Raw genomic sequence first — 15,122 nt, 5'->3', positions numbered from 1 at the left:
GATACCCGTCGAAATTACTAAAGAGATGGTTCACAACATTCTCAAGAACCTCTGTACACTGCGATATTAGGTCGATGCCTAACCTGCCCGAGACGCCTGTTTCAGTGACCCTACTTACCCCTGGTTTCTTTATTCAACGACTTCCTGTAAAGCGCTCTAGTAACACTATCTTTTTCTGACCCAATCCACGGTACTGTGTAACTCGCAGGTGTCGTCGACCCTGGTGAAGATCCCAAGCTCCTCGAATCGCACCCAGATAGCGTCTCGTCCACGGGCCTTCAGAACCCAGGGTGCCTGCGCGCAAAGAGACAACAATGGTTCCATCATTTCAACGTCAATCTCCGATCTACCCCTGTTTCTGAGAGCAGGCGTTATCGAATGCCAATTTTTCAATTGGATTAGTAGCTGACTTGCAATCCGTCCCTGGTACTCTAGTGTGGTCTCAAGCCACGCAGGCTCCTCTGATGCATTTGAGACCTCATCGAAGCATACTCGGCCAAATACACAAGCTTTCTCTCTGCTAAGCCAATTTGAACATTTATTTTCAAGAAACACAAGCTTTTCCAGGAATTCTTTGCTTCCAGCTGGTTGTGGGTATTTCTCGCGCATGGTATGCAATAGAGCGTCAAGAACGTCGTGAGCTGGGAACGACACAAACAGGACGCTATTTTCCTCGCCAACTGGAACCAGAGAAGGATAGCCCCAGTTGATCTGGACAAGTAAGAAGATCTCCAATTCCCAAACCGACTCCTTGCGATCTTGCGGGACAGGACGCTTGAAATCGAAGGAAAAGGTGATTATCTCATCAAGGTTGGCCTCGTACGAGATGTAAATATGAAGGGTCTTCAGGATAGCGAAAAGCTCCTCAGAGCTCAGAAGCCTGTCATTGGCGAGCATCAATGTGCTCTCCAAATATTCCGTGAACGGTGTCTCAACCTGCGCAAATGGCCAGCGCCACAAATCTGGCGAGAACATGACCCCTTTGTAGTTGGGGTCAGCACCGTCCTTCAGCAACATTCTGACAGTTTCCTCGACAAAACAGTCGCGTCCCATCAAGCTACCATACCCATTAAGAAAGATATTGCATGCATTCAAGAGAATCTCTGATTTCGTATCTTTACTCAGCTTTCCACTACGGATCGCGGAGAAGATACGCTCATCACCGCAAGTGTTGGCCACAGCCTTCAAAAAGTCCTCGCCTCGACAAAGACGTGCTCGGCCATGGGACCCGGCGAATAGCTTGCCGCTGTTGCAGAGATTTTCGCAAATTTGAACTAAATCCCTCCAATCTGTCTCTATCCAGTCGTTTGTATCCCAATGAATGAGTCGCACAGACCTGATCAGGCACAGTGGGACGCCAGCGAAGCTTGCACCTAAGCTTACACAGTCATCGCCGTGGACAAATAGTTGACTTCCTGCCAAATAGGCCTTAATAATTCTGATCTCAAGAGACATTTCCGAAGATTTGTCGAAATCCAGTATCTCTCTACCCTCCGGTGTGTCCACAAGGAAGTCGTGCGCAGTCCGATGTATGAACCGCAGGATCCTGTCGCCGCTTGTGAAAGGTATGAGTTTATCATACTTGCTTCCATACAAGCCAGTTGCTTCGATCCGGTCTGGATTGTGACTCAATCTTGGACCCAGCTCGATGAGTCCAAAACAGTAGACATCTGCTTTCCTCTCCACTTCCTGACACCTTTGCAACAGTAGGTCTTCTGAAAAGAGCTCCGGGACTTTATCACCGGCTTGAAGTATTCTATCTGCAGTCGACGTTGACGCAAGCATGAAAGAGAGTAGACCAAAGCTGCGAAATAATGAAAAAGGAGGCCAGCGTTTGCGATGCGACAACATGAGCTTGAAATAGAGTGCTGCGGTTTGCCGATAGGCTAGCGGATCGTCCTCGCAGGCCCTTTTCCACATATCTTTGTACAAACTGACCAGGTCTCCTGGTAGTTTGTCAATTCTCTCCTGGAAGGTGACCTTGTTGTCGCCGTATTCCACACCTTTGTTGATGCTCTTTATCGCAAGAACGAGCCACAAGAACACCCCTTCCGCTCTATTAACTAAAGAATAGATAGGATCGTCATATTGGCTTTTTAAGTACCCATCAGGAAGTTTGACATGGTCTCGAGCGTAAAGTTCCAGGTCGTCCATATTTAAGTCTTGTAATCGAAGCCGAGGGTACATTGAGAGACGTCTTTGTAGCAGTGGTTCAGTTCGGCTAGACAAGCATATCTTTGTCTGGTTGCTTCGCGATAACTCGTGGACCAAGTCTAGTAACCGGATGACTCCATCTCTGGGGTCGACCTCGTCAAGTCCATCCAGAAAAATGCATACAGGGCGGTCGTAAGCCTGTAAAACCTTCAGGCATAGGGTCCGAAGCTCTGCTGTTGACCAGTCCGTATCGGAATCCTTCGCGTTCGAATGGGGCACGGATGAGAGGACGTAATTCAAGGCTGTGGTGCTGTCTCTTAATAGTTGATAGAGTAAAGAGCAGAGAAGCCCTTTGATATCCTGTTGCAATGCAGTGCCTGGCCGCCAAAAGAAATGAGAGATTATTAAGGACCCCGGTTGCCAGATGTCCAGATACTTTTGCGTGTCTGCGTGGTCCAAGATGGATTTGACGAGTGTGGACTTCCCAGACCCGGGCTTCCCGCTGATCCAATAGAATTTATCCGTCGAGCGAAGCCAATTTGAAAAGCTGTCCCACTTTATATTGGATAAATCGCTAGGACTCCGCCTTGCTCCTTCTGACTCTGTTGTCCCCGGATTGATGCCGTCAGAACTGGAGGCTGCAGAACCCTCGATCCCGTCGACTCCATCGCAATCACCGGCAAATATCCAACTCCCAGTGTTCCCGTATGCTTCACTGACCTGATTTTGTCGTTCGTTGAATCCCTGATACTTGAGACTTCGAAGAAGACAGTCTCGCTTTGCTTGGTTCACTTGGACACCTGTATCGAGGACCAAGCTGCCCAAACTTTGGTGGACCCTCTCTAAAGCCTCATTTGTTTCTGCGGATGCAGACAACACATGGTTCTTGATATCAATACTCTCTCTGGACACTAGTTCTTTTGTGCTTCGATGACCGTTTCTGGACTGCTCAATGAAAGAACGGAGGTCTCCCTTCAGGTCCTTCAAGTTCAGCTCAGCGTTGCTTGTGCTCGACCTGCGTTGTCAACGAATCGCCATCAGTTATCAATCATTACATTGATAGAAGTATTGCAGAATGAAGCATCGTGAAAAAGTCAGGAAACGATGACCTTTCATGGGAACGGGAGACATTTGGAGGGAGTGCAAGGCTATGAACTCTCGAAAATGCACTGACCATATTCTTGTCAGAAGGCCGGTCTGCATCAATTTTTCTGCGCCTTGCAAACTTTCTTTGAGCCTCTCCAGGCGACGCCTACGCCAATTTGTCCTGGCCACAACCTTTAGAGTCGACGCAAGGCTGCCTTGCTTTGCATTGCCAACCAGAAACTGAATTTCCTCCCTCAGGTCTCGTGCGGCTGTAGAACACTTTTCAGCTGCAACAAGTAATTGTTGCTCATGTTTTGCGCATTTCGTGGGACGTTCACTCGTCTTCACTTCGTGCGAAATACTCCATAGAATGGCAGCATTTTGGTCGAGAGTTTGGTCCGGTGATCCTCCCCGGTACACGACCTTAATGAGGTTGATGGTCTGCTGACCGACTTCAACGAGTTGAAGCACGTTGCAAGCCAAGCTTAAGGCCACGAGGGGTTCCATGCCAGACATTTAATACCTCAGAGGCCTGACTACTTGTAGGTTCAGATGAATTTGAAGGAAACGTATGGCCAGACCTAGAAGGCGGAAAGGAGAGGATCGAAACACGTTGATCTCCAGACCATGAGTGTGTTGCCCCTCATCAACCAATGCACGTCAGCAGCCACTTGAGCACTTGATCTAGTTGCCTGAATCCGCTCTACGCATGGAATGGGCCGGGTTGTACAGGCTGGTCTAGGCAGACAGCACTCAGCTTATGCATAAACGCTTATCCCGCGCCCGATGTAACATGGCACACGATTTACATTCCCTCCACCATGATCGGTACACCATGCGGAAGTGTAATGTGTGTCTTCCTTTTCATCCATTTGAAAGTCGGAAATTGCCGCTATTTCCCCGTGTTATAGCATTTCAGCCTAATCGGTCAAGGAGGAAGTAGAAATGTTCCATAGTAACTAGCTAAGAAGCCTACAGATCAACAAAATCCTGGAGACGCCATTACAACTGTTCGCAACACATTACTACAAAAACCGCATTTCGGTCAATGCGAAGATGATTTTATCAAAGCATATCCAACCGTGAATCCACATGCCAGTAGGCTCGCAATATTGTAGACAAATTGACGGCCTCATAGTTCGGCATGGGGGCGAGGGGCATCGGCCCGACGGTGTTGCTCAGAGCCTTGACGATCACAGTGCAAACAATTCATCATCGGATTGAGGTCCGCTCAGTAATGCTGATAGTATCGAAGACATCGCATACGTGGCCAAAGATCTGTAAGTGCGTCTGCTCATGATCTATTCGCATGAGTGTGCATTCTGCACGATTTTCTCCGAGGGAAAGGAATGGGAGAGCACAATCATGTCGAGAAGGACACGACTGTCCCGAATACCCAGGCCTGCGACAATGCAAGCCAGTTTCCAGGGTTTCGGGGTCCTCAGATCCATCCCACTCAACTTATTTCTGGTCGGGCTCTTCCTTTTGGATCCCGTCATCCGCTCACACTACTTTGTGCCGCCTTTGTCGGGTTAGCCTCCTGTTGTTTGGACAGCGTTGGAACGCTTATGGTTTCTGTTTCCTTTACTTTCATGATGATTCGCCATGGAAACTTATATTTAAAGTGATCGCGGCCTAGCACCAAGCCGACACTGGACTCTCTAGCTTTGCAGATAATATTCCATATGTCTCTATTTCCTAACAACGTACTATGGTGTCGGGCAGGTTGACAATTGTTTTTGGGGACACCAGCAGAGAGCAGTGCTCACAACATCGAAAGGCTTGCCCATGCTCGAGCTTCTATGATTAGTGGATGGAAGTAATCTTCCCATCCGGGATATGCAACATCCGAAGGGCTTGTCAGAAGTACGGGCTCTGACGAAGATGGAAATCCCCACCCGGAGAGATCCACACCGAATCAGAGGCAACCCATAGTTGACAAAGTCCTGATCATCTGGTCTGAAAGACGCATGCACATTGACTAGAGTACGCTATTGTCAATGAAGCAACACAGTCTAGGAATACCTGTATGGGCTCTGGCTATTTTCCACCATTTCCGCATTTCACAGAGGAGGTGAACCTCGCGACACTCTTTAATGTTTTCAGAAAGCTCCCACAGCAGACACCGGGACTCCTTTTACATGACCGCTAGAAATGGCTGGGGATTTGATGAATAACGAAGTAGTGTCTAGGCCAGACCCTGATGCCCCCGTGTGTTTGCCAACTACCCGCGCTTCCACAACTGTAGAGCAATGGCCTACATACACACGCACATGCTCTCTCTGCACATACGGTTGAAGCTTGGGCAGTGGGAGGTCTCCGAAATCCCAAGAGGTTCGCAGCCCTTGCATGCATGCTGACCGCACTGCCGTGCGTTCTGCATATTTCTCGACACGTCTATAACATCCTTCGTTCTCAACTTGTCCGCCCTCTGCTGATTAGCAAAGAAACATGAGATCAAGCATGCAGATGGCCTATACGAGCGTTGGTTGGTTTCCCATCAGCTCCATTGACGCTAAGATTTTCTTCGTTTCGTACGAACCCACGAACGCGACCGAGAACAGAGGTCATCCTATGTAACGCACCCTATGTGGCATGGCGTGCCGTCGGGCACGTGCAGCGAACTTTAATGCCAAAGGAAGTAAACCTGCCGCCGTTAACATATAAACGAAATCTTAAGTACCTCGAAGTTATCACAAAAGACATCTTGTTCCACAAAAATATATCTTCTTCCTTTCTTATACATAGCCTGACCGGGTTCGACCTGGGACTCGGCGGCACCTACCGGTATCGCCGCCCCTCCCCCCAGCCGGCCCTTCCAAATTTTGTTGGGGGGCCTGCGGCACTTTGGGGATAGGAAACTCTTGACGGTGACGACTTTGAGGTACATGAAAGCGGCAGGATGTGTTTAGCAGAGTGTGCTAATCACTGTTCTCGCTTCCATCTTCCATTTCCTTCTCGAGATATGGATTCAAGTATATAAAGGGTCTATACGGGCGTTGATTGGTTTCCTGTCGGCTCTATTGACGCTAAGATTTTCTTCGTTCTGTCACAGCTAGTGACGTGGCAGTTACCCCCTCCTGGACCAATACAGATGCCCCTCAAGCCTTTTCGGATCTAAGCGAATTGTCGGGGCTGACGCTCAAATAAGCGGCTACTGTTCACCTTCGGCAGGGTGTTTGTGCCGCTCAATCAAAGTATGCGCAGTAAGCCTGACTGCAGGCCACTTGGGAGCCGAATGCCAACCTCTGGAGACGAGCTTGGTCTGACATTGTTCTGTGAGCTGAGACTTCACCAACTCAGCGATACGCTAAAATTTTCCACGTTTGAATTTCTGTTGTTGATTCCCTACTGTCTTTTTGCTGCTGCTTACAGGTTTGTGAAGGTTCGAATTCTTCAAGATGGTTTTGCGAGCTGCGGTAGCGGTGTTTTTGCCGTCGAACCCGATTGTGGTCTCACAGCCCGTCGCTGATTGGTTAAGTATCGGCTCGCAGAACGCTAAAACTTTCTACAGCGCGTCTGCTTGCGGCCCAGGCGGCTCATTGGGGACTGGTCTCGCTGATTGGTCAGGCATCAGCTCGCAGAACGCTAAAATTTTCTACGGTTCATAAAATGCGGCAAAGTGCACCGGTTCTTCGAACTGCAAGACCGTGGCCGATTGGCTAAGTATCGGTTCACAGAACGCTAAAATTTCCCACGATGCGTGATACAGCCCGGAACAGGTCAGGATTAGCGACAGGCCACCCACCTGCAGCAGCTGTAGCTTAGATTTTGATTAACACGCACAATCAATAATTTACTTCGTATCTCAGGTTGAGTGAACTCGTTGTATGCTTTACCCATGGCCTTACAGTCCTTACAGTATGCCTATGGGTTGCTTCCCACCCGCAGCGGGCATCACTGTGGTGCGCAGCCGGGCGCAAGTTATTTTCGAGGTTCTGCCGGTACGTGGTTTCGATGGTGAAGATCTCGTTCATGTTCCTTCCCGAATCTTCCGTTGTTGGGGTCCGCCCGGCGCCTTGGGCAACAGTGGCAGAGTGTCTGGATGCCCCAGTTACTAAGCACTTCCCGGCTTCTCGCAACCCTTGGTGATGTTTCATGAGTGCGGTTGTGGCTTTGGTTTTGGCGCCAGGAGCGTGCTACCCGCCTCAACCGCAGCCTTCAGACTCATCTCAACTCGTAAATGCCTCCTGAGTTCGTACCTTCGGGAGAAGTATTGACGGCACAAAGCACACCTTAGCGAGCTTGATTCATCGCCCTTTATCTTGTCCTTTTTCAGCCTTGCAAACTTCGCCGGCCCGTTGCCAGCTCCAGGGTGTGTCCTCTTTTGATGTTTTTCCAGTTCTTTCTGGGAGGTAAAGCCGCATGTCTGGGCTGGACAGTCGTCCTCGGGACAACGGAAAGGTCGCTCGTGCCGGTCATTGTGGTCCCCGCGTCCTCTGCCAGAGTCGAAGCCCTGGTGGAAAAAGTAGCAAGTACGTCTTGGACACTTGAACAAATTCCTGCCGTAAAAGGTGTCGAGTTGCTGCGTTTTGCTCTGGTCGGGATGGCTGGAAACCGCAGCCTCTTCAATGACTCTCCGATTTTGTGTCAGACAAAATGCTAATGACGAGAGGCTTACAACATCCCCGCGGTCGTCTTTCTGTCCTCGTACTGTTTTTGAGTGTATCCAAAGAACTCCGAGAAGTGCAAAGCATGAAAAATTTGTGATCGAGTCCGGTATTGTGTGATGTGTAGTAGTCGGGCAATCCGCCAGATCTTGTTCAAACTGGTTTGAGAAGTCCTCTACTGCATGAGAAAGTTCGTTGTCGGGAGTTATGCAAGAAATGTTCTGTTTTGACGAGCAATCTACCAATTGAATGATGTGATCGCACCAATGAGCCACAGCGTAGTCCTGAAACGCCATGTCTCCTTGCAGTGCCGAGGCCATACGGGAGGTCGTGCTGCAATGCTGATCGAAACACTCAAAAGTCAAGTACTGAAGACACAAGACGGTCATCGAGTACGCAGCGGATAAATGAGAGATGTAGCCGGAATCTACTATGTAACTAGGAGACAATTAGCGTTGAAGTCAGGTGGAGGGAATGAATGCGAGCGCAGCCCCGACAATTAACATACAAATTGGCTGTGACGTGCACAAACTCAATCCTGTCTTCACCCAGTATCTGAATTAAGGAACCACAAACGTCCTTGACATGAAACTTCAGTCTTCGCGCCCAGTCGGCCTTTTGTTCGACTGGATCGATGGAAATGGCACCTTGTACCTCATGCCATCTCAAAGGTCTCTGGGCTGACAGCATCATGGAGAGGATTCGACTAGCAAGAGCTCTCTCGTTTTCTCTTGGATTGTTCTGGATAGAGAAGAACGTTCGCTTGTAACTATTTATAGCATTTAGTCGAGGCGTTCTATGGAATATCTGGATGTTTACTCACGCTTGCCCGAGCCCACTTGGGAACACCTGTGGCTGGAGCTCTCTCTGGAGATCGTACATTGTTGGCTGGGCAATCAGGTTTTCCGTGACTAACTTGGCAAATAGAAACATTCCTGGAAAATCGGTTAGATTCCAATGCTGGTGGCAGAAGGGACAAATGCAAGTGATTGAAGCTCTTACCATCTGTCCTGTCCAATACACACTTTTTAATGTAATCCAAGTCCTTAGTCTCTAAGTCGCTGAATCTAGATTTTAAGCGACCCGCTTGGTACTTGATGTATGTGTTGATATCTTCAAGTGTATCACGCGATGTAATCCTCAGAGTCTCGCTGCCAGCAAGGAATTTCTTGATGTCCGGCTCCTCTCGGCTCAAGATCATGAGTCTCACTTTCCCCGGGAATGTCGCATCACAAAGGTCGATGAGCTGAATGAGGTGTTCTAACAGCGCCTTGCGCTCACCCGGAGCGCATTCGTCAATCCCGTCAATGACGATAAAGCCTTTGCGAAGGTTTTGCATTGCAGAGTCAATAAGTCTTTTAGAAAGCTTTGTGGACTTCAAAGAGACGTCGCCGCTTTGGATTCCTTCATCATAATAGTAAGGGACTGAACCTCGGTTTTGCGAGATCAACTGACTGAGCAGAGCTCGAAGAATCTGTGGGTAAGAATTTCGCTCCGAGTCGCCATCTTTGCAGTAGAAGAAAGCGTGGTCCGCTGCAGCTCGGCTTTGGATCTCGTCTATTACCACAGAAGCTAGTACGGATTTTCCTATCATAACTATATGTTAATACTCATGTATGACTTGTCTTTCCTCCTCGCAGGACGCTCGCTTACCTGCTCCTGGTATCCCATGAACCCATATTATTGAGGTTTTCGGCACGTCTAAATCAAGCCAATTCTTGACTTTCTCGTTGTGGATGATCCACTGACCTGTCTGTATATTGGTAGCCCTGAAGAATTCGTTCCTTACCGTCGCCACATCTTCATGGATTTCAACGGCAACGGGGGCATTGAGCCAACGAAGAACATATTCATATTTCTCGTCCGCTGTACGTGCTGCAATTCTCTCGAACTCTTGAAAGATCCTTGTCCTGTCTGAGATATAGTTGCGGATGTGAATCTGGTTCGCATGGCTTTCCACAAGAGCTTTGTGATGTGCAAGATCATCTAAAATGTGTTGGAAGCGGCTTCGAAAATCTCTCCACAGTGATCGAAAGAATATGTGCAACACTACTCGAGAAAATCAGTTTTCTCCCCCTTGCTGCCTGTGGAGCGGTGTCTTCCGTCTAATCGTTGACTCACTGGAATGGCTGAAGATACGTAACGCTTTGGAATGAAAATCCAGGATGTTCCCCCACACAGACTCTAGGACTGACTGCATTTGCGGCTCATTCTGGAATAGAGTCTGGTACTCTTGAAAAATGGGAAGATTCTCGAAGATGCGCTGGTAGGCATCAAGTAGTTCATCGAGAATCTCAACCCATGTACTCGCAGTCTTTCAAAATAGAGGTTATTTTAGTTAGTCCAAGAGATTCAGACTACCTCTCATGATCACACTTTGCCACATACTAGAAGGAGGAGTTTGATCGGACCCCAAACAAATGCTAAGTAATCGGTAGCATTAAGAAATATCTCAATGACCTTTCCAAATTGTTCCATGGCCTCGAGAAATGATTCAATGCGTTTCATATGTATCATTCGCCTGCGTGCTCTCTGGTGGGATTGGATTGAAAGGATAGACATTCGCAAGTCGTCTATTGCCGTAATTTGGAATTGAGCGTCTTCCTCCGGCGAGAGCCTCGCACGAAAGGTCGCCAGAGCTCTTTCAAACCCGTTTGTGGATGGCTTTGCCATTGTATTGGCTGCTTATGACAGGTCCTGAAATCGTTGTTGGGTCACTATCATGTATACAATGGACGGACGGGCGTGCCACATGATATGGCAGGACAATTAATGCGGCAGCCTCATTCTCAGAAAAAGCTCACTGTGCCACAGAGAATATGCAGCTCTAGCGCTGACATTTTGCATGGCCTCATTGGCATCGCCGAGGCAGGGCTCAGCCACAGCGGAAACAGCACTTGCAGAAACGGCGGTGGCTCAGTCGTTTCCAGTGCGAGCCTCGAACTTGTGAAGCGATCCGGCAAACGTTGCAAGGCATACCCGCACGTTATCGAAAATCAGTGCAAGCATACAATAAAATACCAGCAAGCAAAATTCAAAAGTGCGAGTCACTGATGTGGCTCCAAAACAGACAGGCTGTGGCATTCGTAGCAGTCCCCTGTGACCTGCAGAAGGACAGGGCATCATGCAGACGGGCAGTAGTCGAGCAATTGCCACTGGTCAGATCACTGCGTATGACGAACCGACCAGACCCGAATTAGGAACGGAATCCGCCACACTGCAATGGCCAAGTTTGAGCGAATAGGTCCTTCCATTTTGACCTGAACACCTCGGTGGGGTTTCAAAGCCGAATACGCTGTTGGATTGAACTTCTTTCGTCTTTCATCCATCCATTTGGAAATTCCACTGCTGATTCTTGCACAAAGACCCCTGAACGTCCAGAGGTACCGGTCTCAGGACCGGAAACGTTTCAAGCTGTGATGTCTTCTGCGGGGCCAAGCACACCCTTTCATGGACACAGCATTTCGGACGCGCTTAAGTAAGTGGGTCCCTTATACTGGACTGTTGGGTACTTTAAGAAGTCTCACTGTAAATAAAAGATATAATGGGGAAAGTGATGCTTTACCGCCAGAGCCTTGGGGAGACCTTAAGGATGTATTCTCTGCTGAAGATCTTCACATGTTGTTCCCGAACGCCGACGATCCGGGACGTGACTTGGACCATTTGGACGAAAGCTGGAGCAACATTCAAGAGTGGGCTGATTTGTCCCTCAATCTTCCCGCCAGCAATGAAGAAACTATCGCAAATGCCATCGATACACAGATGGAAATCGTGGGTGCTAAAGACTGTTGCTATGGAGCGGCAAGTGGCTATCCCTCTCTCTTTTTCTGTCTCTCGCATAGAGATAACTTTCAATTTCCAGTGGTTGGGCCGTATCATACACCCATAATCTTCAATTCACTGACGGATTTCAACCTTGCAGATCTACAATGTTCCAATCAAACTGGTCGGGAACATGCTACAAATTTCCGAAACAATCAACTCCGACGCAGACCAGAGCTTCGACGTACTACCGCATTCCGAATATTATATGCTTAAGTTTGCTGAAGGGGGACTCTTCGCTCAGGTTTGTGAATCAGTATCGAGAGGCTTTCATGCTTTGAAAGATTGCCACTCAGTCGAGATGAAAGCTACGGTAGACATGAGAGCAATCAAAGAAGTTTTAGCTCGAGCTAAACGACCAGGAGAGGCAACCTCGAACGCGTGTATAACCATTTATGGCTCACAAGATGAAGGTTTGATCGCTGGGAAGGCTTTGTCATCGAACAAGATCTTCTTGCAAGACCCTGAGGAAGACTCTGAAACTGTTCCATACTACAATCCTCAAGAGGCTCGATTTCCGGGCATAGAAGAGCCAGTCTCTATCGTCCTAGACCGCTCTAGGGCCGCTGTGACATCAAGCAAGGGCCAGAAGAATGAGCTGGAATCCGAAATCATGAGTCAAGCAATCGCTACAATATATCGGTCCTTGAAACGATTTCGCATTCAAGATCAGCAAAAAGGAGGAGCGCGCGTCCTTACAAACCTGCTACAGTGAGTTAAATCAGTATCATCATTCATGTATTGCACACCAAAGGAAATTAAAATTGAAACTGATCCTCTTGCCAATTCAGCCACCAGCAAACAGCGTTGCACTTTATGATACAAAGAGAGCACGGTCCGGTACCCGAATCTTTCAGTTTCTGGCATGTAGATCGAAACGCTCATTCTGTGAAGTAAGTCGACGCAAGAATATCACTTATTGTTGTGTATCTAATATCTTAATGTTTAGATATCAACATAAAATCACCGGGATCCATACAGAAGACCGCCCTTTTGAGGAGGGTGGGGGTATATTGGCTGATGATATGGGAATGGGCAAAACGTTGACAACACTTGCACTCATTGAGGCGACGTCAGCAGAAGCAACTTCGTGGGCTTCCCAACCTCCAAGAACGGAAACTGATTACCACAGAGAACTTCCGCGGATCAAGTCCACCCTTATTATTGTCCCTTCCACGTGTAAGCTCAGCTTCTATCCATTGCGACAATACGTGACTGACATGAACAATTAGTGATTGTAAATTCTTGGATGAAACAAATTGAGACGTAAGATTCGGTAGCACTGATGATAAGCGTCACTGTCATGATCTAATTTTTTGGAAGGCATATTGAGAAATCCTTCAAAGCCGTGGCGTACTATGGAAAAGACCGAGACGCTAATTCAGATGCGTATTTCGACAGTGATGTCGTATTCACAACTTATCACACAGTCGCAGCTAGTATCAACCTCCCAAACAACTTGATTGTTCCAATTCAGTGGTTTCGGATTGTTCTTGATGAAGGTCGGTACAATTCCCGGTGCTAGTTGGCGATCTCTCTTTTGATTCAACACAAGTTGTCTGACGAAATCTCGACTGAACAGCGCATATGATTCGAAGACCACAGACAACTTTGTTCCAAGCAGCATCCCAACTATCCGCTAGATTCAGATGGTGTCTTACTGGAACCCCTATTCAAAATCGGCTAGAAGATGTTGGCTCTCTTCTCTCTTTCCTCCGGGTCCCGCATTTGGAGAACAAAGCAGTATTTCAGAAATACGTGATTCTACCATTTGAAGAAGACCCAGAAGAAGCTTGCCGGAAGTTTGCTTTCTTGTTGGATTGCATTTGTCTCAGAAGGCCGCAGACTCTGCTTTACCTCCCGAAGATGGTGGAGACTGTTCACTATTTAGATTTGTCACCTTCTGAGCAGCAGCAGTACCGAAACACCATGCAAGCGATGTCAAAGATGCTGCAGAGAAAGGCTGGACAAGGCCCTGGGAAGAAAGTCACATTCGGGCTGTTCCAGGCGCAGCTCCAGCTCCGCCTACTTTGCAATCACGGGACTTTCCAAAAGAGGATCACAGATACTATCGAAAGAGACACGCAGGCAGAATCCGAGGATATCATGTATTCGCTTGGCCGCCAGGCTGACGATTCATGCTCGATCTGCAGCATACAAATCTCTATCTTCGACACAGTGGGTAGATCGAGAACTCGACAATTCAAATGTGGTCACCGTGTTTGTCAAGAATGTGCATTGGATAGCACCGTTATGGGTACCAATACTACAACCCAATGTCAACTCTGCGGCTCTGAGGCCACATCGGACACAGCCTCAGCTCCTGCGAAACCCTCTATAGGCCGGCGCAATGAATCAAGCAGGATAGAGGCCTATTTCCATACCTCAGGGCACTCGTCGAAAATGGCGGCCTTGATGCATGACCTTGACAGCAATCGTGGAAGCGGGAAAAGGTGAGTCGATACAAACCTTCCTGATACATGATCTGCTTAAGCATCTGACAATCTCCTGCCAACCTGCTTAGCATAGTGTTTTCATCATGGACAAGAACGCTGGATTTGATAGTCATTCATTTGGACCGCCTAAAGCTTCCTTATGTCCGAATCGATGGATCTCAGTCTTCGTCACAAAGACAGTACAATTTGGACAGGTTTACTTCCTACCACTGGATCCCTATTTTGCTAATGAGCACAGGTGTTGGCGCCGTCGGGTGAGTTCATAACATCAATTTGGGTATATCACTAAACCTGAAGCTCCATATAGGTTGAATTTGACTGCGGCGAACCGTGTCTATATTGTTGAGCCACAATGGAATCCTAGTATTGAAAGTCAAGCTATTGGACGGATCTCCCGGATCGGACAAGAACGAACAGTCTACGTCACTCGGTACTTGATCCGAGGTACAGTTGAAATGGTAAGAGCTTTCTCGCTTTAACTTAAACAAGTTGTCCTAGTTTGCAGGCTGTCTTCTGATTACTGTATAGAAAATGTACTCGCAGCAAGTCCGCAAAATTGAGCTTGCCAAAATTGGCTTGAAAAATTGATGTAATAAGACATACATGTAGAAAGAATACACACTTCAATTTGAATTCAAAGATGTAGATACAAAAGGGGAAACGGGGTGCTGGAGCGGAGGAATGAATGAAACGAAAATGGAATCGGATCAAATGTGCTCACATGGCTGATATTCGCGTGAGGAGAGACGTCATCTTTGGAGGCCGCGAACTTTTATAACTTCGTTGCATAGTTAGGAAGCTTCACTTGGCCCTAGGAATGTTTCATGTAGAGGGATTGGCCTTCAGATAGATCAATTTTATCGATCGACCCCTTCATGGATCTGACTCTGGTGATGCCCAATCAGAAGTATGGATCGGGGTCTGGATGGCAGTACTTCCTTTGACCGAAAGAAAGAAAGAAAGCGTAGTCCAGTTGGCCACATTAGGATCTGGA

The 15,122-nt window shown here is 47.9% G+C and overlaps 3 protein-coding genes across 3 annotated transcripts; 1 reads left to right on the top strand and 2 right to left on the bottom strand.

Moving 5' to 3' along the window:
- Positions 1-165: 165 nt before the first annotated feature.
- Positions 166-3,756, bottom strand: J7T55_003348 (uncharacterized protein; the record flags this gene model as incomplete). The annotated part of the gene is made up of 4 exons (XM_053143364.1): positions 166-2,016; positions 2,338-3,169; positions 3,329-3,509; positions 3,603-3,756. The coding sequence occupies 4 exons, from the start codon at positions 3,754-3,756 to the stop codon at positions 166-168; spliced, it is 3,018 nt and encodes a 1,005-aa protein (XP_052993600.1).
- Positions 3,757-6,838: 3,082 nt separating this feature from the next.
- Positions 6,839-10,523, bottom strand: J7T55_003347 (uncharacterized protein; the record flags this gene model as incomplete). The annotated part of the gene is made up of 10 exons (XM_053143363.1): positions 6,839-6,997; positions 7,101-7,281; positions 7,476-7,882; positions 8,093-8,288; positions 8,359-8,619; positions 8,674-8,785; positions 8,934-9,407; positions 9,504-9,802; positions 10,046-10,164; positions 10,311-10,523. 10 exons carry the CDS (start codon positions 10,521-10,523, stop codon positions 6,839-6,841), a joined length of 2,421 nt encoding a protein of 806 aa, XP_052993599.1.
- Positions 10,524-11,468: 945 nt separating this feature from the next.
- On the top strand, positions 11,469-14,716 carry J7T55_003346 (uncharacterized protein; the record flags this gene model as incomplete). Its single annotated transcript, XM_053143362.1, has 11 exons — positions 11,469-11,621; positions 11,773-11,856; positions 12,121-12,383; positions 12,805-12,851; positions 12,905-12,938; positions 12,996-13,174; positions 13,255-13,850; positions 14,105-14,125; positions 14,261-14,382; positions 14,436-14,586; positions 14,657-14,716. 11 exons carry the CDS (start codon positions 11,469-11,471, stop codon positions 14,714-14,716), a joined length of 1,710 nt encoding a protein of 569 aa, XP_052993598.1.
- Positions 14,717-15,122: the final 406 nt, after the last annotated feature.

Source organism: Diaporthe amygdali (genome assembly GCF_026229845.1).
Source record: "Diaporthe amygdali strain CAA958 chromosome Unknown NODE_14_length_1008325_cov_65_372321, whole genome shotgun sequence".
NCBI lineage: Eukaryota > Fungi > Ascomycota > Sordariomycetes > Diaporthales > Diaporthaceae > Diaporthe > Diaporthe amygdali.
Note: the sequence above shows the minus strand (reverse complement) of the source record. Positions and strands in the feature narration are given on the sequence as shown.